Source organism: Eumetopias jubatus, unplaced genomic scaffold, assembly GCF_037043125.1.
Source record: "Eumetopias jubatus isolate StellerSeaLion01/CBP00866 unplaced genomic scaffold, mEumJub1_p1.0 scaffold_9, whole genome shotgun sequence".
In the NCBI taxonomy this organism is placed as follows: domain Eukaryota; kingdom Metazoa; phylum Chordata; class Mammalia; order Carnivora; family Otariidae; genus Eumetopias; species Eumetopias jubatus.
Window position 1 is genome coordinate 21,489,083 of NW_028274815.1, and position 23,711 is coordinate 21,512,793.

The window sequence follows — 23,711 nt, forward strand, 5'->3', positions numbered from 1 at the left end:
GACTTCTAATATTAAGGACAGATGTGTATCATATTGTTTTCAATGTGATAGATTGTCAAACATTTGATGAAAAGAAACCGTTTTCTTAATAGCATGAACACCCTCATCATTAGGGTATAATCTCTGTATTTACCTTAAATATTGTTTGGAAACTTGTAAATGCTAGTCCATTTCTTAGCATTTTTGTTTGTTTTTTAATTGAAGTGGTTTGGTAAATGGCAAATGCTTCTTGGCCTTGAATGAGGTAATTCTGCTTAGAATGTCTGTCTTTAAAAATGTAAAAAGTCATCTGACTTCATATATTTGAATTAACAGTTCTTTGAACTTTATCTTAAAGCTGCCCAGAACAAATCAAAGAAAACCTTAGCGAAACCCAACATAAGGAATATCGTGGTGGTGGATGGTGTTCGCATTCCGTTTTTGCAGTCAGGCACTTCGTAAGTATGAAATGATTGGCTCTTCTTTTTTTCTTTTTTTCCCCCAGCTTTATTCAGGTATGATTGGCAAATAAAAATTGTATATATTTAGGTTGTACAACATGATTTTTTAGTTTTTATAACCGTGATGATTTAATACAAGTATTCATTGTGAAATAATTACTGCAATTGGATTAATTAACACATCCATCACCCCATGTACTTTATTTGCTTCTTCTTTTAAGATACTTTCAAAAGTGGTCTTTGTAGGGGCGCTTGGGTGGCTCAGGTGGTTAAGCATCTGCCTTTGGCTCAGGTCATGATCTCAGGGTCCTGGGATCAAGCCCCGCATTGGGCTCCCTGCTCGGCAGAGAGTCTGCTTCTCCCTCTCTCTGACCCTTCTCCCTGCTTGGGTGTGCGTGCATTCTCTCTCTCTCTCTCTCTGTCTCAAAAAAAAGAAAGGTGGTCTTTGTAAATGTAACCTAGTAGGTAATACTATTGTTAGTGGACTAATGTACGGATGACATTTTTATGAAATTAATATAGAATAAGTCAAGCCAGTGGTAAAATAATATGGCAAAATTTGTTTTTCATCTTTTCTCATGAACAAGCCTAGTGTAGTTTCAGATTGAACCAGCCCTATTTTGAAAATCTAGTGTGTGTCTAGATACCTTGGTTCCAGCAGAGATATGCTTTCCTTGTCTGGAGATACGTACATTGTTTCTGTGCTTCTTCAGAAGTTTGAATACTGAGTCAGTGGGCCCACAGGTATTTACAAGGGCCTTTAATTCATTGCTCTGGCTTCCTGGAAATTATCAGAATTGCTGTTGATAGGCTGGTCCAAATCCCAGCATGACACAACCCCAAGTAAATGGAACCAGATGATCCTAGATGCATACAAAAATTTTCCAGAACCGAAATGCTGTTCTCCATAGACTTTTCTTCTCCTTTTCGGTCCCCAAGTGAGGCCCAGTCTGTCCAAAAGCTGATAATAGACTTTGGTAACTAGGTTCAAACTAAATGAAACAGTAGTTCTATTCTGTTCAGGTTGTTTTGATGTTTGCATTTTGAACAAGCAGTCACGAACTTAAAAATGCACTGGGGAATGTTAGGCATCTGCTAAAAATAGTGAGCCCTGTCATTATGTACTAATATAGAAAGATCTTGAAGATTGTTAAGAGTAAAGAGCATGGTGCAGAGCAGTGTGTATAGTGCCATTGTGGAAGATACATGCATATAAATGTACACACACATACACAAATGTTCTTTTAAAACATCTGGTATAGAATCTAGAGAGCATTTTCTTATAGAAGTAATGCTGTAAGCGGTGGTTACAGAGTGTTACATCATAACCCAAAGAAGAAATATTTGTATGAGTCCAATCTGATATAAATAAATGATTGAATAGATACGAGAGAGAGAACGGACACATCATCTTTACCAAAGAATTTCAGCTAATAAATGTAGAAGAAACGAGGAAAATAAATCACCATTAGAACACCACGGTAGTAATTGCTGCAAGCAAGGTCTATGAATGAATGCTAAAATTAGTGGTTGAGAAATGTTGAGAAACAAGATATTTGTGTAGCCTCAAAACTCTCTCCCCCCAAATATTTACTAATTACTGTGATGCTTTTAACATATGTCCACAAATCCTTTGTTATTCCTTCCACTAAGAAGTGGAGCTTAATTATCCTCCCCTTGAGTGAGGGCAGGACTGGTGACTACTCAAGTTGAGTACAGAAAGGGGACGATAGTGGAGAAAACTGGCAGACTCTGCTTTAACCAAGCGATCAGTGTAACATCACTAGTAATGTCATGCTGCTGTCATGTGCATTCTGATATGAAGCAATGAGAAGGGCACTTCACCTCTGTGGTATTCTTCCCCCAAACCCATGACCCTAGTCTTCAATTGTTAAGGTTACAAAAGACAAGAAAAGGCTAAGAAACTGTCACAGATTGGAGGAAACAGAGGCCTGGCCACTAAATGCATGGATTTGGTCTTGGAACAGACCATTAAGAGGGAATTCATAGAAAAACTGGTGAGACCCAGATAAAGTTAGCAGCTTAGTGAATAGAATTGTGCCAGTGCTGATTTCTTAGTGTGGACTAGTGCATCATAGTGCCATAAGATATTAGCATTAGGGGAAGCCAGGCAGAGGGTATTCAGGAGGTCTGGTTCTATCTTTCCAATTCTGTCGTAAATCTCAAATTACTTCAGAAAGTTTCCTAAAACGTCTAATATATCCTGCATGTCCCTTTGGGCATTACAAAATAAATAATATATTTTAAAAATTAAAGAGAACTTAAAAGGTGGAGTTTATTTTTAAAGAGTATGTAACATAATGTCGTGCTGAACAGTAAGATACTGGGCCACATCTTTCTTAGATTCTTAGCTCAGTAGGAGTTAAGGCCTGCCAGATTGTTAAGGATGACAAATAGTAGTCACACCGTTGATTCATTTGAAATGATGGACTGCCTTTGATAGCAAAATGAAGTGCATTTTGTGGCAGCATGTGTTAGATGTTATCTCTACGGATTTCAAATAGAATGAAAACAGTTTTTATTAAACTTCTAGGCTTTTAGTTCAAGTTGTTTATTTTCTTTCCCCAGGTATAAGGACCTGATGCCACATGATTTGGCTAGAGCAGCACTTTCGTAAGTAAATGCGGTTTTATTTTAGTTCTTAGTTCATTAAAAGCACTTTCTCTACTTTTTACATGTGAAACAACATGTTTAATAGAATTTCCATATCTAGGATATGTTAGCTTTTGTGTGGTAAGAAACAAATACTTACTGGCCTTTTCAAGATTTATTTATGTTTCCTTTCGGCCATAGGTGCAGTACAAGCAAGCAGCTGGTAGGTGTCAGAAATGTTTATTTTGCGGGCTTGACAGTCTCTTGGCATGACAGTGTTCTTTAAGGAATGCTGTACTAGGTAGCCAGTATGACTGATCAGAGTAAATATAATATATATAGCTGATGATTGTTTTAGACCGTTAATATTTATCTAGAAAGAAGCCTAGAATGAGACCCGAAGATTCATGTGTAAAGCAAGTAAGAATATAAAATTAGATGTGGTTACATGAGATTGAGATGGATGAGTAATTTGAGGAGAGTCATAATATGTGGCTGTTTCTGCGGTGAGAATAGCATGTAAAGCATTATCTCCTTCATTTTTTATTGATGCCTTGCCTCTGTCTCTTCAGCCAGCCACAGGTCTTTTTTAGTTTGAAAAAAACCTTTCAGTTGACCTTTCTGCTCATCTGGTTTTTTTTCTTCTCTTCCTGCCAGACTTTAGGAAAGCAGCAATTGCTTCTCTTTTCTTCTAACCATCTCCTTAATCTCATAATAATTACTTCCATTCCTACATTTCTTTGGTAACCGTACTTTGGAAACTTCTCTTCGAAACGGCTTTGTGGTCACTAAATGCACGAATCTTTTCCCTGGCATGGGTTGACCTTTCTAGCATTGACCTTTCAGCTGTACTTGACCCTGTCTTCCTTTGATTTCTTCATATTATGTCTTTATGATTTTCCTTCCCTTTTCTGAATGACTCTTCTCTACTTTTTAAAAAACTGAATCTCTTCCTCTTTCTCAAAATTATTTGGCAAATTTTAATTATTACAGCATTGCATTTCTTTGTATGCATGCTTTTCCTTAAAAAAAATCTCATCTACTTAATATTTAATTTTTTATGTGGAGGACTCCCCAAGTCTCTGCATTTGACCTCTTTTCTTAGACACTTCAAGTATAGCATATCAAAAATAAAAAGTATCAGGGCTCCTGGCTGGCTCAGTTGGTGGAACATGCAACTTTTGATCTCAGGGTTGTGAGTCCAAGCCCCATATTGGGTGTGGAGCCTATTCAAAAAAATAAATAAAAATTATCTTTTCCCTAAAGCCAGGTTGTTTTCGTATTTCTGATTATGATCCCAGACTGGTGCTTTGCAAGTTTTTCCACAACTTTTTGTTTTAAAAACTTGTCAAATGTACAATAAAATTGAAAGAATAATACAGTGAAAACCTAAATACCTACTACTGAGATTTAATCATTGTTAACCGTTTTGCCATATTTGTTGTATCTGTGTGGTTTGAAGCATTTGACAGTAAGTTGCAGACATCTTGAAACTTCAGCCTGAAATACTTCAGTGTTTATTTCCTAAGAATAAGGATCTTCTTGGGGCGCCTGGGGGCTCAGTCGTTAAGTGTCTGCCTTCAGCTCAGGTCATGGTCCCAGGGTCCTGGGATCGAGCCCCGCATCGGGCTCCCTGCTCCGCGGGAAGCCTGCTTCTCCCTCTCCCACTCCCCCTGCTTGTGTTCCCTCTCTTGCTGTGTCTCTGTCTGTCAAATAAATAAATAAATCTTCAAAAAAAAAAAAAGAAAAGAATAAGGATCTTCTCTGCTATCTGGGATGTCATTACTGTGGCTAAAACAGTAATGATGATTCCATTACTTCTGATGTTCAGTTCATAGCCAGATCCCCCCTAATTGTTCCAAGAATGTCTTTTCTTTCAGTAGTTTTTTCCCCCCATCACGACCCAGTCGAGGTTCACATTACAAATGGATACGACTCTTTAGTCTCTTTGATTTAGAATGTTTTCTTTCAGCTCCCCCCCCCACCTCTTCCCCAGCCCACCTGACAATGACTTTTTGAAAACTCCAGGCCACCTGTCCCATAAGAATGTCCCGTATTCTGGATATTTCTTCTTGGTGATAATTTAACTTCCCTTTTGAATTTCCTGTAAACTGGAAATTAGTTCTAGAGAGTTGATTAGATTCAGGTTAAACATATTTTGGTAAGAATGCTTTATGGGTAAAGCACATGGTGTTCTGTCATGTCAGGAGGCACATGATACATGGTGCTAAATCTAACCACTCAGTCATGGTGGTCAGACTGCCAGTCTTTTGGTTATAAAGGTACATTTTTTTTTTGCAATTAATAAGTAATCTGTAAAGTGATGTGGTAGCACCATGTTCCCCATCAATCTTTTACCAAGTGGTTTTAGCATTCACTGATGTTTTTGCCTGGGTCAGTTATTACATTAGAAGTTACAACTTTGTGATTTTTCTAATTCTGTTAACTCCTCCTATATTTATTGGCTAGTATTTTTTTAAAGATTTTATTTATTTATTTGAGAAAGAGAGTGAGCGGGCAGGGGGAGGGACAGAGGAAAGGGGGAAGCAGACTCCCTGCTGAGCAGAGAACCTGACATGGGTCTCAGTCCCAGGACCCTGAGATCATGACCTGAGCCAAAGGCAGATGCTCAACCAACTGAGCCAACCAGGTACCCCTGGCTGGTATTTTTCTATAAAGAGCAGCCTTTTCTTTTTTCTTTTCTTTCTTAGTGATGAAGACGTGAATTTTTGTGTTGTTTGTTTGTTTGTTTTTTAAGATTTTATTTTTAAGTATCTCTACGAGCATGGGTCTCAAACTCACAACCCCGAGATCAAGAGTTGCATGCTCCACCAACAGAACCAATCAAGTGCCCCATTTTACTTATTTTATTATAGCTAAGCTTAGTCATTATTGTTTTTGAAGCTCACACATTTTATCTGTTGGAGCTACTTCAAGTTGTTTCTTTTTTTTAAGTAAGCTCTACACCCAGTGTGGGGTTTGAACTCAGGACCCTGATATCAAGAGTCGCATTATCTACCAACTGAGCCAACCAGGCACCCCCAAGTTGTTATGTCCTTTTTGTTTTTTAGCATATTATTATTTTCTGAGGTATAATTTGCATATAATAAAATGCACAGATTTAAGTGTGTAGTTTGATGAGTTTTGACAAATGTGTATGTTCCTGTTTTTGATATCTATCCCATTAGTTTTTGAGTGCTGTCTTATTTTTGGGACACAAAAAACATCAGTGAGGTTCACTTCGTACTTGCCTTGCCTTAGATCTGGCCTCAGTCATTTTTTTTTTTTTTTTTTTTTTAAACTGTTTCCTGGGTTGCCTGGCTGGCTCAGTTGGTAGAAAATGTGACTCCTGATCTTGAGGTTGTTAGTTCGAGACCCATGTTGGGTGGAGAGATTACTTAAAAATAAAATCTAAATAAATAGGTGATTCCTTTAATGGGAAATAGCATTTAGAAACCAAGTCTGAACTGAAAATAGCATTTCTCTATTAAATACTAAAGTAATACAAATGCGTGAAGCAATTTTACAAAATAGAATAGCATTAGATGTTTTCACTGTTGCACAAGTTAGAACTTGCGCTATCATAAAAACAGAATGCTGTGTATACATTCCGGATTACCACAAATATTTCTGGGTTTCTAACTAAAATGAATACTCAAATTGGTGTTTTAAATGATCTCCCTTTCCTTTAGTGATTGCCTTAAACTCCTGGACTGGAGGAAAATTATGGTCAACTATCAGTGGGCGTTTTTATCAGGCTTCTTTTTCTCATTATTAACCTTTTTTGTCTTTCCCGGTGTCTCCCTCCCTAGTGTCTAGACTCCTTCACTGCCTTAACTTCAGCTGACAGATGATCCCTTCTACTCAAGGAGGTTCATGTATGTTGCCCACGTTGGATTCAGCTGCCTCCCCTTCCATAACTCCCCTATATGTTCCCCAACTGACCAGTATTGACCCATAGGTAGGGACATCTCTATGCCCCTATTCAGGAGGAAGAAGTTACAGAAGATGAAACGTCACACTTTCAACAACCTTAAAGATTTAAGAGTCAAAATTGTTCAGGGGGGAAATGATGAGGGAGCAGAAGGCTAGCTGAAGACAAAGCATTAAGCTGACACCCTGCAAACCCCCTACCCCCGCTCCCCCCCAGTCCTGGGTGGGACATGTGTGACCTTCTTCCAGGAGTCTCCCAACTAGCTTAATGTTAATGCCTTGCTAGAGGGGAAAACAACTTTTGACAATGGCAAGGCCTCTGATATCTTGTTAGGTCCTCTTTAGCATATGAAAATTCTTTTGAAACCTCCCTTTTTCCTTACCTCCCCAACTCCCAAGTAAATAATCAGCCACCCCGCACTACTCCAGTGCAGCCACTACTTTCTGCCCACGGGCACTGTCCCAGTACTTTAATAAAACCACCATTTAGCACCAAAAAAACCACCAAGTCTGAGTTCAAGATGTGCTCATTCTATTCTTACTGGAGACTGGACCGTTATTGCTTTTAGTTTCTATTGGTGGGCAGAGCTAGACAAGTGTGTATACACACACATGCACGCACGCGTAAATCCTGTGTTTATATTGATATTCCAAATTTAAATTTAATATACCTGGTATTTTACTTCAACTCTTTGATTTTATATCTCTCTTTTCTCTTTTGATTGAAACTTAGGTTCCTGCTAACATTACTATGTTTATGTATCTTTTTCCAAATTATTTTTGATTCTTCCTATTTAACTTCTCATTACTAGTTAAACATCACATGTCGACTTTTTACTTATTTATTTATTTTTTAAAAGATTTTATTTATTTATTTTGAGAACGAGAGTGCCCATGTGCGTGAGCAGGGGTAGGGGCAGAAGCAGAGGGAGAGAAAGAATCCCAAGCGGACTCCACGGTGATCGTAGAGCCCGATGCTCGATTTCACGACCCTGAGGTCATGACCTGAGCCAGAATCAAGAGTGGACTTGCAACCGACTGAGCCACCATGGTGCCCCTAAATGTTGACTTTTTAAATCACTTATTCATTCATTTCTTCTTTGATAAGGTGCCACATGCTTGTTGAATTAAGGAAAAGATACAGTCTCTGCTCTTTTAAATTCAAAGTTAACCTTTTAAAAGAAGTACAGTGTTTTATCTGATGACCTATGGCACTATCTTGGTGTGTGAAATGTGTTTTTGCTTTGGACTTATGCTCTCAGGGGTTTGCTGCATCGGACCAATGTCCCAAAGGATGTTGTTGATTATATCATCTTTGGCACAGTTATACAGGAAGTGAAAACTAGCAATGTGGCTAGAGAGGTGAGTAAAACAAACTTTATGTTGTTCAAAGAGATTGATAAGAGAATCAACTTGAATTTCAAGAATTGCTTTATAAAATTAGTAAAATTCATTAAAGCTATATATATATTAAATATTTATTGATTGATTGGCAGGGGGAGGGAGAGGGGCAGAGGGAGGGGGTGCTGAGCAGGGAGCCTGACGTGGGGCTTGATCCCAGGATCCTGAGATCATGACCTGAGCCGAAGGCAGATGCTTAACTGACTGAGCCACCCAGGTACCCCTCATTAAAGCTATATTTGACTTCAAATGTGATTTTACAATTTGAATAACGAATGTTATTTAATATTTAAGAAAGTTACAAATCAATAACTTACAAATCAATAAATTTTATCCTATACTATAAATCAAGTCGATTATTTGAGCTGCTTTGGGATATATGTTCGTTTGTTCTGTTTCTTAGGATAATAGAGATTATGACAAAGTATGGCTAATGTGACTTTTAGTAATGTTATCGTGGCTACTAATTAACTTAAAATTTCAGCATTGTGCAAAGAACTTATTTCGTAACATGGTTTTTGTCGGAGGTAGCCTTGCTTAGTCATTTATTCCCATTGACTAGATGAAACATCGGGTGTTTTTTTTAAACGATTTCACAGGAGTTTACTTTTACCCTAGTTGGCATAGCTCCCGGTACTGTTTATTGGTGGCAACCAAGATAATAACAGACCTTGAAATTTCTGTGACGAATCATACAGGCATTTCATAGTGAACAGTCCAAACACATCTTCTGGGCTTTGTTTCAATTTGAAAGTGATTATTTGGATAAAGTTGACTCCAATGCACATTTCAGTGTGCTAAGCATTTTCTTTATTTCTAGTTTTGTGCCTGCCATATTACTGTGTTTAGTATAGTTGTAGGGGCAACGATTTCTATCACTGTCAGTTAGGAGGAGGGAAAATGAGCAGAACTGAAAGTGGTGGTTCTGCCTCACATTTTTACCTGGCAGTAAATGTTAACATTTCTGAAGGCCTGGCATTCCTTAAGCCCACAGAATCAACTGTATAATGTTAGGGAGGCAGGAAAGAATTAAGAACAGAAAGGGTTTTTTTTCTCCCCGTCCTGATTTTTTTGGTTTTTCTTGGGCTTTCACATTTCTGTGTCAAATATGACAATTTTATGACTGCACCAAGCTGTTCACAATACATTTTCAACTTTTATATTTTGAAAAAAAAAAAGGCTTTTATAAGAGCACTTAAAAAGTAAAAAGTAAATACCGAGGGGCGCCTGGGTGGCTCAGTCTGTTAAGAATCTGCCTTCGGCTCAGGTCCTGCTCCAGGGTCCTGGGATCGAGCCCTGCATCGGGCTCCCTGCTCAGCGGGAAGCCTGCTTCTCCCTCTGCTGCTCCCCCTGCTTGTGCTCGCTCACTCTCTGAAACAAGTAAAATAAATCTTAAAAAAAAAAAATACCGAGTGTTTCAATTTTCTCAGTATTTCTATTCTAATACTTAAAGCCATAATGTTTTTCCCTAAATTTTGTCTGAAAATGTTCTATCTGTACGCGCATCTCAGCTATTAACTGACCAGTGGTATCTTTCCTCTCCCTGCCCTATACTAATAGCAGTTGCATTGCAGTCTGGGTAATTTTTATAGTGGCTGCAAGGAAAGGTGGTGTTGGGGGGTATGTTATGAAGAGGTCTCTCTACAGTTGTAACCTAAAAGCTAATGTGACCACCAGCTAGAGAAATTTTTTTTTTTAAGATTTTATTTATTTATTGGAGAGAGAGAGAGAGAGAGAGAGGGAACACAAGCAGGGGGAGTGGGAGAGAGAGAAGCAGGCTTCCCGCTGAGCAGGGAGCCCGATGCAGGGCTCGATCCCAGGACCCTGGGATCATGACCCGAGCCGAAGGCAGGTGCTTAATGACTGAGCCACCAGGCACCCCTGCCAGAGAACATTAATAATGTTCAAGGAAATCCTAAAGGTTCTGATGCCAAGTTCCCATGAACCTGACTTTACTAAAAGACCTGTTTATTTGTCTGCTCTCCTACTTAACGAAGAGGCATCTTCCTCCTTTTTCCTTAGTGTACTATCCAGAGCCTAGGCTTACCTTGAGAGCTGTTCAAGCTTTAAATAGAAGCATGTGGACAAGGTTCACCAGAAACCACTTCTATTTAAGGCTCTTTCAGTCCTGAGAGCCAGCTGGGGTCAAGGGTGTAACACACGCTAGAAAGGACCTTGTGAGGATTAGGCCATAACGACCTCAGTGCCCTTTCCACTTGCCCCACTGGTGTGTTCTCCTCCTCTGCCCCCTGGAGATTTGCTGCTTTGTTCCTTTTGAATATGGTCTACATTGAGAGGCTGACGTGCCATTGCCAGAGTGTAGTTTCCGGCAAAGTAGGTGGAGCACTTAGTATTGAGCCTACCTAGAAAGACCAGAATAAGGTTATGTTGTATATACACTCCTATGACACACTTGTCTTTCTACAGATGATGGTATATAGGGTGTGTAAGTATAATAGTAAAAATCAGTGAAGAAACATGGAGCCTAGGGCGCCTGGGTGCCTCAGTTGGTTAAGCGTCTGCCTTCGGCTCAGGTCATGATCTCAGGGTCCTGGGATCAGGCCCCGCATCGGGCTCCCTGCTCAATGGGAAGCCTGCTTCTCCCTCTCCCTCTGCCCCTCCCCCTGCGTGTGCTCTCTCTGTCTCTCTCTCAAATAAATAAAATATTTTTTTAAAAAAAAGAAATACAGAGCCTCCTTAATCTAGACTTTAGAAACATGTTTATTTTATCAAGTTACAGGAGATCTTGTATTCTGAGGATAAATAGTTTCAGAAAAGGGCCACTAAAAAAGAATTCCTCTAATGGGAACCCGAATCTCATGGTAAATAGTGGCGGTGGTGGTTGGGGGGGGGGAACAGTGAGAGCATTATTTTTAAAGTGTAACTTTAGTATTATAAAAATATTTTATTATCGTATCTATGCATTATTTCCTTATATGCAAAAAGGGAATCAGACATTGATTTTTTTTTAGCAGCATAATTTCCCCAATTAATAGTACAATGAAGTAATCGATGTCTTCATTTCATGTACGACTCTTACTGTGCCATCGTGCTGGAGGCCATTTTGCAAGGTTAATGGAGCCCCTCAGTGTCTGTCAAGACCCATCAAATTATTCTTTTCTGAAGCACCTGTTAGGTCATCATCCTGGACAGTTTTCTCTTTTTCCAGTTGTTCACCTGAACTCACTCTTATTTGTCAGAGGCTCGCTTGGGGCATAGGCAGTTGTGCACAGTTTCTTCATCAACTTGAACTCCTGTGTATTGGCAAGATTTCCAGTTTGCGTTTGTGTTGGCTCTACCGTGTGCGGAGTAAAGTATGAGACGGTCGCGAAGAGAGACCAGCTGGCAGTGAGAGGAATGAGCAGAGGGCAGGGAGGGATCTGAGTGGGAATTCTGCTTATGAGTGGTCAGTTCTTTAGAAATCACTTTCTGGTTTGACGGCCTGTGCTTTGCCACTAAGCCTTTCGACTAGGAACAGAGATCATGAGGATCCTACTCCACGATATGTTTCATCATTCCTCTGTCAACTGTATTTAACCGATTTACTTTATTTGAAAAATTAAAATCAAATTATATATTGATATTCTTGAAGGCTTGGAGCAAAGCTTGGCTAAGAAATTAGGTGACATAGAAGGGTGTTGTAGCCCATTTACCACACTAGACACTGGCTATCAAGAATTTTGCAGAGTGTTTGTCAGTTAATGGCTAGATGAAAAATGAGTAAGCCATTTCTGTGATGGGCTTAATTTTATTCTAAATATTACTCTAGAATATTAACTTCAAACGGTTTCCTGATTCACCACAGAGAGAAGTGGTGCTCAAAGCATCATTTCCAGGTAGTACTTCCTTTACAAATGACCATTTCATTCATGTATTTCCTGAAGGCTGCCCTCGGAGCTGGCTTCTCTGACAGGACTCCTGCTCACACTGTCACCATGGCCTGCATCTCTGCCAACCAAGCCATGACCACAGGTATGTTTACTTAACAACAGAAGGTACATGTTAATTCTCCTTGATTGTTTTTTAAGATTGATTGATTGATTTTAGAGAGAGAGCACGTGGTGGGTAGGGGCAGAGTGAGAGGGAGAGTGAGTCTCAAGCAGACTGCATGCTGAGCACGGAGCCTGACGCCAGGCCTGATCTCAAGACCCGGAGATCACGACCTGAGCTGAAACCCAAGAGTCGGACACCTAAGTGACTGCGCCACCCAGGTGCCCCACAAAAAAGTACTCTTAACAGAAATAAATGATTGGCAAAGATCTCTAAATTTGTGTCTCTTTTAAAAAATAAGGTCACATTTACCATTTTTGATTTTTTGACAGTAGTTCTCAACCTTTTTCTTTCTCTGCATACCTGAGGGACACAGCCATTCATATAGTTTCTCCATCAGTAATGTGGCTGGCCATGGCAGGGATTATCAGCTAGAAGTTTGTCTCTAGGAGGGTACTTCTGAATTGGAGGCATGAATAATTTATAACCTCCTAGGTTTTAAAGTTAGGTGATGCTAATGTGATACTGCCCCGTGAAGATTGTGGCCCTAGTGATAAATCACTGCTGTAATACTGCTCGCTCTTCTACTTTCTCCCCACACCCGTGGCATTTTTATAATTAGTTACAAATGTCCCTAAGAGACCTTAGCAAAATTGTGGGACATTTTGTAGCATCGGTCCTTATTGTGAAAATTCAGGAAACTTTAAAGAGGTCATGATCGTGTGCTCTCTTAACATGAAGGCCAGCTTGGGCAGCCTACCTCATGAGTGGCAGAGAATGATGCCAAAAGCAGTGATTGGGGGCATTCACTATTCTATGAAGCATGTGACAACTTCTAGATAGAGCAACAGAGTACTTGCCAATGGCCGTAAAGATGAAGGGGGGCTGCCTTCCATCTTCAAAAGGCAGACTTTCTCAAGCTTATAGCAGAAATTCCCATTGTAGGGGAAAAGTTTTTTTCTGAAAACTGAAGCTGGGAGTTTATAAAATCTTGAGAATGTTCTAGTATAGAATATATGTTTGAGAGTTGTTCCAATGGGTATTTCCAGAAGCTCGTGTCCGTATGGCCTGAATGAAACTTGTGTTTCTCTAGTGCATTGAATATAGTTTTGCTCATTGAAAAAAATTATCTTAATCCTTTTGAAAAGATGAGAAGCAGGGCTCCTGGGTAGCTCAGTCGGTTAAGCTTCTGACTCTTGGTTTTGGCTCAGGTCATGATCTTCGGGTTGTGGGATCGAGCCCCATGACAGGCTCTGTGCTCAGCAGGGAGTCTGCTGGAGATTGTCTCTCTCTCTCCTGCCTCCTCTTCTCCTCCCCCTGCTTGCGCTCGCTCACTCTCTCTCTAAAATAACTAAAATCTTTTAAAAAAAGAAAAGATGAAAAGCTTAATTACAGATGTTACATAATGCTGGTAACTGTGATACAGTTTTTTAATGAAGAAGTTTAAATTATCAGTGGTCTGTTAATTTCTGTGAAAGATGTTCATATATGTGTCACCTGTGCCCTGTAGGTATTGGCTTGATCGCTTCTGGGCAGTATGATGTGGTCGTGGCAGGTGGTGTAGAGTTAATGTCTGATGTTCCTATTCGTCATTCAAGGAAAATGAGGAAAATGATGCTTGAGCTCAATAAGGCCAAGACTCTGGGTCAGCGATTGTCTTTAATCTCGAAATTCAGATTGAATTTCCTATCACCTGAGGTAAGATTGTGAACTCTAATTATATTAAAGACCTGTGTTTTTCCAAAGCACCCCACTGCAAAGATTTAGAATTAGGTAAGACAGCACCGGGTCAGTTATGCTCTAGCAGTTGTAGATTCTGTTAATTACAGGGAAAGGGCAGTTTTCTACTCAAGATGAAAAAAAAGAAAGATTGTGGTTAGAAAGTGTGAATTTGTGAGCCCTCCTTGAAGATGCCCTGCTCACAAAAAGCTTCTCCCATCTTGGTGTTGATTGACTTTCCCAGATAACCTGAGGTGTGGTATAACACCTGTTGACAGCATACCTAATCCTATATGGCTCCTTTCCCAGCTCCCTGCAGTGGCTGAGTTCTCCACCAGTGAGACCATGGGCCACTCTGCAGACCGGCTGGCCGCTGCCTTCGCTGTTTCTCGATTGGACCAGGATGAGTATGCGCTGCGTTCACATAGCCTGGCCAAGAAGGCACAGGATGAAGGACTCCTTTCTGATGTTGTACCCTTCAAAGTACCAGGTAAAATGGTTTGCTCAACTTTGTAAAGGAGAATGCTTCATGCCACTTGTTAGGGAGTTCTGAGTTGCTTCTAAAACTCCAAAAGCCCCAAATGACTTTTCAATAAGTACGTTGGTTCTGTTTCCAGAATAGTCACTCCCAAACATGGACTCAAGTTTCAATTTATGTTGTAACAGTAGGTCAACATTTCAGAAAGAGAAGTTTTTCTAAGAGTCTGCTTTTAGGTCTCCCTGCTGTATTTTAGTTCTTATGTATATGCCTGTTTTAAAAACTCTTCATTCATATGATTTCTGTATAAAATAGCCAAATGTGAATGAATATCTTAAGGAAGTAGGGTGTCCTTTTTTTAGACCATTTAGATTATTTCCCAGATGTCTTAAGAGTATAGTGTAGGGGCGCCTGCCTGGCTCAGTCGGTAGAGCATGTGACTCTTAATCTAGGGGCTGTAGGTTCGAGTCCCTTGTTGTGCGTAGACATTACTTAAAAAGAATAAAATCTAAAAAAATATATATATATAGTTTTAAATTTGATAGTATCTTGATTGTAACAGACTTTCTTTTTAGTAAATAAGTGTGGTTTACATTTCACTTGTCACAATTTTAAGAACATACTTCTCTAGCGAAGATATATAAAACTCATAGTTCCCTTAGAGTTAAAAACTCATGTTTTTATAGGAAAAGATACAGTTACCAAGGATAATGGCATTCGTCCTTCCTCTCTGGAGCAGATGGCCAAGCTAAGACCTGCATTCATCAAGCCCTATGGCACGGTGACAGCTGCAAATTCTTCTTTCCTGGTAAGTGTGTGTGCTATATGTGTTCAGTTGTGCCTTTCATAGTTCTGGCCTCTCAATAGAGAAACCTAAAGTTGCTCTTTTTGCATGTGTCATGAATAGAGGCATAAAAATACAGTTATTCATTATAAAAATATTAAAATGGAATCATTAAACAAAACTAGAATCCTAGTTTTTAGGCCCTTGGAGTCACCTGATCCAGCCACCATTCAGGCATTAAACCAGTCAGAAGACTCTGGTTAGCCAGGCGGTAGGGTTAGAAAGGCCGGTGATCCTAACGCAGTGAGAAGGTGCAGTGGTGGCTGTGAGCAGGCTGACAGAGAAGACACACACAAAGGAGGGTTCCGAGAGGCCCCTCAGAGGAGGTGGCGTTTGAGCAGCAAATCTTGAAGGGAGGGTACAAGCCAATTCCAGAATTCATTAAATGCATTCTAGGCAAAGGGAATGGCAAGGAGGTATGAGAGCAAGGGTTTCTTTTGGGAAAAGCTTGGCTAGAACATAGGATATGAATTTGAGGAATTGTATAAGACGTGCGAAGTAGGCAGAGAGAGGGACAAGATACCTCTTCTAGCTCTGATTGTTAGAAAATGATGCTTTCAGGGCACCTCGGTGGCACGGTTGGTTAAGCACCCGACTCTTGGTTTCAGCTCCGGTCCTGATCTTGGTCGTGGGATCGAGTCCTGCGTCAGGCTCTGTGCTTATCACAGAGTCTGCTTGAGATTCTCTCTCTTCCTCTCCTGCCCCCTCCCCCCTGTGCTTGCACACGTGTGTGCTCACTCTCTCAATCAAATCTTTAAAAAAAAAAAAGAAAATGATGCTTCTACTGGCTCCCAAGTTGTTTTCCTGTAAGCAGTTTCTATAAGCATTTTCCTATAAACATACGGAATACATAGATCTACCCTCATTTTTTGTCATCGTTGTTGTTTTGCTTATCAGCATATAGCTTCATATCCTTGGTTTTTTTGGCTCCTCCTTGATCATACATCCCTATGGATTCTGTTTCTGCTCATAGGATGTGGTTTCTCTTCTACCACCTTGGGGTACAGTCTTTAGATATAGTCCAGCTGCCCAGTGTTTCTTTTACAGTATATCTTCCCTACCTGGACACGAAGTCTGGAAACATGGGCATATGTTGACATATTTGACTTTGTTAAATGACTCCTTAATGCCCACTCTTGGGCTAGGGGAAGGGTGCCTGGAGTGGTTCCAGCAGGATGGTGAACCACCCCATTAAGCCTGAGTGGCGAAGGGCTGGTTAGATAATCATTTCCAAAACCAAACTGCATGATAGGGCCATATGAGGTGAGCTCTACTCTTGCGGGATCTGAATGCCCTTGATTATTTCTGGGGTGTGCTAAAGGTGCAGGTTTATTCACTGAAAGTCAGAAACCAATCATCAGAGGCAGCACATCACAGATACATGGGTTTTGGGAAATGTGTTAATGCACCACATTCACGGCAACTTTGCACAGTGGCGCATTATATTAATGTAATGTCCATAAACCATTTATTGTAATGGCCCCTCTGTTGGTGGTAGCTCCTTAGTCTCTTCAGGGTTACTAAGTTATAAAAATATAGAATGTGGTAGAAATTGTTTTGATGTTACAAACTCTCAAGTAGTGAATTTTGGATTTTTTTTTTTTTTTTGAGCTGTTTCTTTTGAAGTCATGGTAAAGGGCTTTTTTTCAGTGGTAGCTCTTTATCTCTGAACTTCTTGATTGTCAGTTGGGGAAAACCATATGGGGTGTGTCCAAGAAGGGAAGACCATGGTTCTGATGTTCTCAGCTGCCTATCTGTTTCTTCTTCCATATCACCTCGAAGCCTGTGTTTCCTTCCACAGGCAGGAGGCAGCTCAGGAACAGTCCATAAAAATGTAAAAATAAGTAAGTAAATGAGAGATTGTTTTAATTCATAAAGGTTCTTATATTCTGTGCCAAAAGCAAAAATCTTTTGGCTTAAGTGTATTATGAATACATATTTCTAAAGTAACCTATTCTCTTTGTCCATTTTGATAATTGTGGTTCTTTTGAACAGGTTCTTCTACCCTCTTCCTTGAAAGATGGGTCAGTGTGTGTTTGAATTGTGAATTAATGATGGATAAAATGAAAAAACATTTGTTACATAAAGTCTCTGTATAAGTGTAATTAGTTGGGAAATTCAGGAACACTACATAGAAGATGGTTGTACAGAGACTTCCAGAAAAGCGGAAGAATTTAACATTATTGTTCTTAACATTTCAGACTGATGGTGCATCTGCAATGCTGATTATGGCAGAAGAAAAAGCTCTGGCCATGGGTTATAAGCCGAAGGCATATTTGAGGTAAGGTACATGTTCAAATATATTGCCTCAGTTTCTCTATTTTATTACTGGAGCTAACCCCTCTGTTTTTCACCTAGGGATTTTGTCTATGTGTCTCAGGATCCAAAAGATCAACTTTTACTTGGGTAGGTAGCACTGTATATCCTTGGGCTATAATCAAAAGTATTTGATTACCCACATTTATTATATAGATTTTAAAGTACATTAAGTTTTTTTTTTTTTTAAGATTTTATTTATTTGGCAGAGAGACAGCGAGAGAGGGAACACAAGCAGGGGGAGTGGGAGAGGGAGAAGCAGGCTTCCCGCTGAGCAGGGAGCCCGATGCAGGGCTCGATCCCAGGACCCTGGGACTATGACCTGAGCCAAAGGCAGACGCTTAACGACTGAGCCACCCAGGCGCCCCTTAAGTTCTGGTAGAGAACAAACTGAGGGTTGCTGGGAGGGAGGTGGGTAGCGGATGGGCTAGATAGGCGATGGGGATTAGGGAGGGCACTTGTGATGAGCACCAGGGGTTGTATGTAAGTGATGAAACAGTGAATTCTACTCCAGAAACCAATACTGCACTCTATGTTAACTAACAAAATTTAAATAAAATAAAGTAATTAAAAGAAAATAAAGTACATTGAGTTCTGAGTTCATAATTGTTTCGTGTGTTGGATTCTTTTTTTGGTGTGTGTGTGTTGGATTCTTAAAAATAATCCTTTATGTTGGTATATCATTTTACAGTTTTGGATTCTTTTTTATTTTTTCTTACACATTTCTACTTATATATATATAGTCTTGTATTCTTTTTTTCATTAAGATGTCATAAGCATTGCTTCCTGTTGCTACAGTCTTCGTAATAGCCTTTTATAAGAGCCTCCTAATACTTAGATTGTATCCCCCTCCCTTGTGGCTCTCCCCTCCCTGGCCTCCGCCCTTTGCACTGTGTGTTTTTCTGGTTCTTCACATTGTTTATCCTTCTCTTTCATAGTTTATTAACTGTATCTCTGACTCTAGAACATAGACTTTGTAAGGGCAGAGGCTATGTCTGTTTAATTCACTGTTATATCCCCCACACTTAATATTTGTCCAGTAGAACCAGTGAATGAGTGGAGGACATTATACCTTACGTAAAACTCAGCTTGGGGAATAAGGAGTTCTTAGGTTAAAAATTAAATCCTTAACATATTACTTATTTTTTCTTTTTAGACCAACATATGCTACTCCAAAAGTTCTGGAAAAGGCAGGATTAACAATGAATGATATTGATGCTTTTGAATTTCATGAAGCATTCTCAGTAAGTCACTTGAAAGATACATATCAAAGGATTGTAACCATAAAAAATGTAGTCTGTGTGGGAGATCCAGGTGTGGCTCATGATGTGAACAAAACACGAGGAGAGCTTTATATTTGAAGTACTGACCTACACTGTTGGAAGAGGCATAAGGGGAAGGAATCCAGTGGTATGGTTTGAAAACATACCTTTTGAGGCAATCTCTTAGAGGCCCTTGAAAAGTAGCAAAATGTTGCCTTAGGAAAATTTTACTAAAAACCAATTTAAAGTTTGCTCAGCTTTAATGGCAAGGGACATTAATAACAAGGTCCTTTCCCTTGTAGGGTCAGATTTTGGCTAATTTTAAAGCCATGGATTCTGATTGGTTTGCACAAAACTACATGGGTAGAAAAACCAAGGTAAGTGATTAAAAGTATGTTTGAATTTCCAAAGCACTACCCTATTTGGAGTTTAGTTGGCTGCTAATAAAAACATGAAGGGGAAAGCTGCTCCTTCTTATGAAGAATTTTCTATTTCATTAAATATGTTTATTTCTTAGTTGAGAAAAATAGTTCTTGGAAATCTTTAGAAAAAATGAAAATAAAATTCTAGGTTGTCTTTTGTTCTTCCAGTTCCGGTGTTAGATGAAAAATAGATGGTCCATGGCTTTCAGAATTGACCTAGAATTTCTTCCCTTATAGTAAAATAATATGTGATGGGTCTTAAGTTAGTCATGTTCTCAGTCTCTGTTACCTTCCTGTTGGTAAGAGCCTGGCCTGATTCTGAAGTTAACTCACAATTATATTTGTGTCTGTTTTGTGGGAGCCAGGTTGGGTCACCTCCCCTGGAGAAGTTCAACAACTGGGGTGGATCGCTGTCCCTGGGACACCCGTTTGGAGCTACTGGCTGCCGGTTGGTCATGGCGGCTGCCAACAGATTGCGGAAGGAGGGAGGCCAGTACGGCTTAGTGGCTGCCTGTGCCGCCGGCGGGCAGGTATGGCGTAGCCGCTTCATAGATGCTTCTGGAAGGTCATTTTCTTGGAAACAAAACAAGCTCATCCAAGCATGTTTCATTTAGTTAACTTTGCAACATCCTTAGAGCAATATTTCTGATGACAGACAACTAGAAAACAGCCTATTTTGAGGGGAAGAGAGTACAACTTTAATTCTGATAATATTTTGGAAAGAAGATGGTTTTTAAACCCAAGCTACTTCTATTCCTAAGATAATGTTTTATATTATTTATTTAAGATGTTATTTATTTGAGAGAGAGAGAGCGGGAGGGGGTGTGGAGGAGCAGAGGGAGAGAGAATTGGAAGCAGACTCTGCGCCCAGTGTGGAGCCGAGCCTGACATGGGGCTCGATCTCATGACCGTGAGATCATGCCCTGAGCCAAAATCACGAGTTGGATGCTTAACCGACTAAGCCACCCAGGTGCCCCTTTATTTTTTATTTTTAAAAGGAATACATCATCATAGAGAGTACAAAAAGTATATAGAAAAGAATTAAGAGTCACCTATAATCCCCTCAGCAGACACTATCATTATTAACATTTTGATATATTTTCCTCTTTACTAATAAAATTTACTCATTTATCTAGTCACCATGAGACCTTATCTGTAAAATCTCTCCAAGAAGTAAATGATCTTTTTTGAAAACTGAACTGTACGGTAATTGGAGAATTTATTTACTTCTGGATAACTTAATGCTGTTTATTGGGGGAAATTTGTATTCTCTGGATTTCTTTTGTTGGCCTTACTTGCACTACAGGCACAGCTTACTACCGGCTACAGCCGTTTCACTCTGGGAATAAAATCCAGAAGGAGGGCTAATTATAATGGTTTGTTTTTTTTTCCTAACCCTGATGGAAACAGATCTGGTTTTCTTCCAGATTACAGAAACTTTCTGTTGCTAGTCAAGATGAATAAGATATGTAAAAGTTTAAACATCTTAACACTTAAAAACCTTTATTTTTGGCTTGCCTCAGAAACTTTGAAGAAATAAAGAGATCAGTTATTTGTAGGTTGGAACATTTTGGACTTCATGATGAAAAGCATTTTTCAGTCTGTAACTTCAGCCACAGAAAACCATAGGACTGGAGCCCTCCCTCCTGTCTTTCTGTGCCAGGCTTAACTGAGGGAGATAACCAGTGCACAGTACTGTGCAGAGCGAGTGGTCCATGAGGGTTAGTGTCCTGTGGTTTTGAGTGTGTGTTCCCTGATAGTTCATCTAGCACACAGAGTATAACACAACCCTGGATGCTTTTGTGAAGAATACCACCCAGTACCTTTCTTTTAGAAGAAACGTACCTTAGAAAGTAGATTGAACTTGGCATTGTTTCATCAAGAGCCAAAGGCCTGATTACAAACACGACTAGGAGATTAAAGAAGGAATCCGGCATTTTGGATCTAGACTAGGGTTTCTCAGCTTTGGCTCTATTAACATTTTGGGCCAGATAATTCTTTGTGGTGAGGGGGTTGTAGTCTGTGTTGTAGGATGGTATTTTTTGTTGTTTTTTGTGTGTTTGTTTTTAAATTTACTGATTGATTTTTATTTTTATTTTTTTTTTTAATATTTTATTTATTTATTTATTTGAGAGACAGAATGAGATAGAGAGAGTACACGAGAGGGGGTAGGGTCAGAGGGAGAAGCAGACTCCCTGCTGAGCATGGAGCCCGATGCGGGACTCGATCCCGGGACTCCAGGATCATGACCTGAGCCGAAGGCAGTCGCTGAACCAACTGAGCCACCCAGGCACCCACTGATTGATTTTTAGAGAGCCAGCTCAAGCCGGGAGAGGGGCAGAGGGAGAGCGTGAGAAGCAGACACCCACCAAGTGTGGAGCCCGACATGGGGCTCCATCTCACCACCCTGAGATCATGACCTCAGCCGAAATCAAGGGTCAGACACTCAACCGACTGAGCCAGCCAGGTGCCCTGTGTTGTAGGATGTTTAGCGTGATCTCTCTCCACTAGATGCCAGGAGTAGCACTCCCCCAGACACGTATAAGATCGCGCAGTGTTTGAAAGGTGGAGCCAGGATCAAACTCCATAGCCTCTACTTTTCCCATTGCTCTCTTTTGCCTGGGGACTGGCTGGATTCTTCACCTTCCATTGCTCTAATTGAACTCATTTCCCTCCCCCCCTTACAGGGCCATGCTATGATTGTGGAAGCATATCCAAAATAATAGATGATGAAGAGGTGACCTGGAGTTTCTGTGCAACACTCGCACTAGGCAATGCCATTCCAATGCATTACTAAATGACATCCTTAGTTCCTAGCTCCTCTTAGGAAAACACGACCCGTGGCCTTCTGTCAAATACTTCGCAATGAAACCTTGCTAGTGCTCTGAGCTTTCCAGAAATCGTGGCTTACTGCTCTTTCAGGGATTTCTTAGTCACCAGAATCACAGTGATAATGTTGAAGCAATTGTTTTTGGTCTCTGTTTTCATTAAATACTAAGAGTTGCAACTTGGGAAAGAGGTTTGCTGAGATTTGGAGTCATCTTTATAACATTTGCAAATTACACTCTTTCCTGTTTGTGACCTAAAGACAAGTGTTTTCTATAAAATACAAACCAATGTGCCTAAAGAAACTTAATTATGGAAAGATAATTCAGAGTTTAAATGTTCTTGACAACTTACAATAAATGTTTAGATGTATAAGTGCCCTATGAACCTTAATAAATGAGAAAGTATCGAACGGTTTGCCTTGGTTTTTTTACTGGAGGTAAAGGGTGGTTCTCCTGGCTTGGGGGCAGATTTGCCTTTACTCATTTGTAACTTCTCACCATCTTAGTCAACCGTGAGGCTGCTAGGAATATAAAGAGGGTCCTACTTTAGAATAACACCTTTTTCCCCCATTGCCCCATGGAAATAAATTTATTTCACTGTTTGTAGATGTCTCTTTGCCGGGATTTAAGTGAAGTGTAAAGAAGTTAAAAAAATTTTTTTAAAGATTTTATTTTTTATTTATTTGGCAGAGAGAGACACAGCTAGAGAGGGAACACAGGCAGGGGGAGTGGGGGAGAGAGAAGCAGGCTCTCCACTGAGCAGGGAGCCCGATGCGGGGCTCGATCCCAGGACCCTGGGAAAGGCAGACACTTAACGACTGAGCCACCCAGGCACCCTGAGAAATTTTAAAATTTTGATCAACATAATAAAAACTTTTTATTATGCACTAAATATATGCTAGTGCTTTGAAGAAGCTCAGGTCTCTCAGTTGTGATTATTTCTGTGGATGTTGCTCACATCTGTGAAGGTCACTGGCAATCAGGACAGATTGGGCAAAGGAGGAAGTAGTACTAACCACTTAATAGGTATTTGAGACTCCCAGCATCATTTCCCCATGATTTCATTGGTAATTTCAACATAATGGGAGTTTTTTTTTTTTTTAAGATTTTATTTATTTATTTGAGAGAGAGAGAATGAGAGCACAAGAGGGAAGAGGGTCAGAGGGAGAAGCAGACTCCCCGCTGAGCTGGGAGCCCGACGCGGGACTCGATCCTGGGACTCCAGGATCATGACCCGAGCCGAAGGCAGTCTCCCAACCAACTGAGCCACCCAGGCACCCATAATGGGAGTTTTTAATACTCAAAACCAATATATTTACATAGATATCACAAAATTCAACCCTAGATAAATATGAAAGGTAAAAAACTTTCTTAAAATTTTAGAAAAAAATAAAATTTTTAGAAAAAATACTTTAAGAAAAATACCACTATGACAGGTTGGGGAGAGAGGGAGGTTTCTTAAGAT

General features: G+C 40.0%; 1 protein-coding gene across 2 annotated transcripts in view; it reads left to right on the top strand.

The window, feature by feature from the left end:
• HADHB (hydroxyacyl-CoA dehydrogenase trifunctional multienzyme complex subunit beta) overlaps positions 1–22,656 on the top strand; it is a 35,880-nt gene extending 13,224 nt beyond the window's left edge. For both annotated transcript variants that reach the window (XM_028099389.2, XM_088026358.1), the window contains exons 4-16: positions 338–437; positions 3,030–3,074; positions 8,249–8,348; positions 12,272–12,359; positions 13,888–14,075; positions 14,406–14,586; positions 15,261–15,382; positions 17,620–17,699; positions 17,777–17,824; positions 18,891–18,978; positions 19,299–19,373; positions 19,784–19,948; positions 22,106–22,656. In XM_028099389.2, coding sequence (XP_027955190.1) covers positions 338–437; positions 3,030–3,074; positions 8,249–8,348; positions 12,272–12,359; positions 13,888–14,075; positions 14,406–14,586; positions 15,261–15,382; positions 17,620–17,699; positions 17,777–17,824; positions 18,891–18,978; positions 19,299–19,373; positions 19,784–19,948; positions 22,106–22,141 — 1,316 coding nt within the window. In that variant the 3' untranslated portion in view covers positions 22,142–22,656. The remainder of the gene's footprint in view (positions 1–337; positions 438–3,029; positions 3,075–8,248; positions 8,349–12,271; positions 12,360–13,887; positions 14,076–14,405; positions 14,587–15,260; positions 15,383–17,619; positions 17,700–17,776; positions 17,825–18,890; positions 18,979–19,298; positions 19,374–19,783; positions 19,949–22,105) is intronic.
• Positions 22,657–23,711: the final 1,055 nt, after the last annotated feature.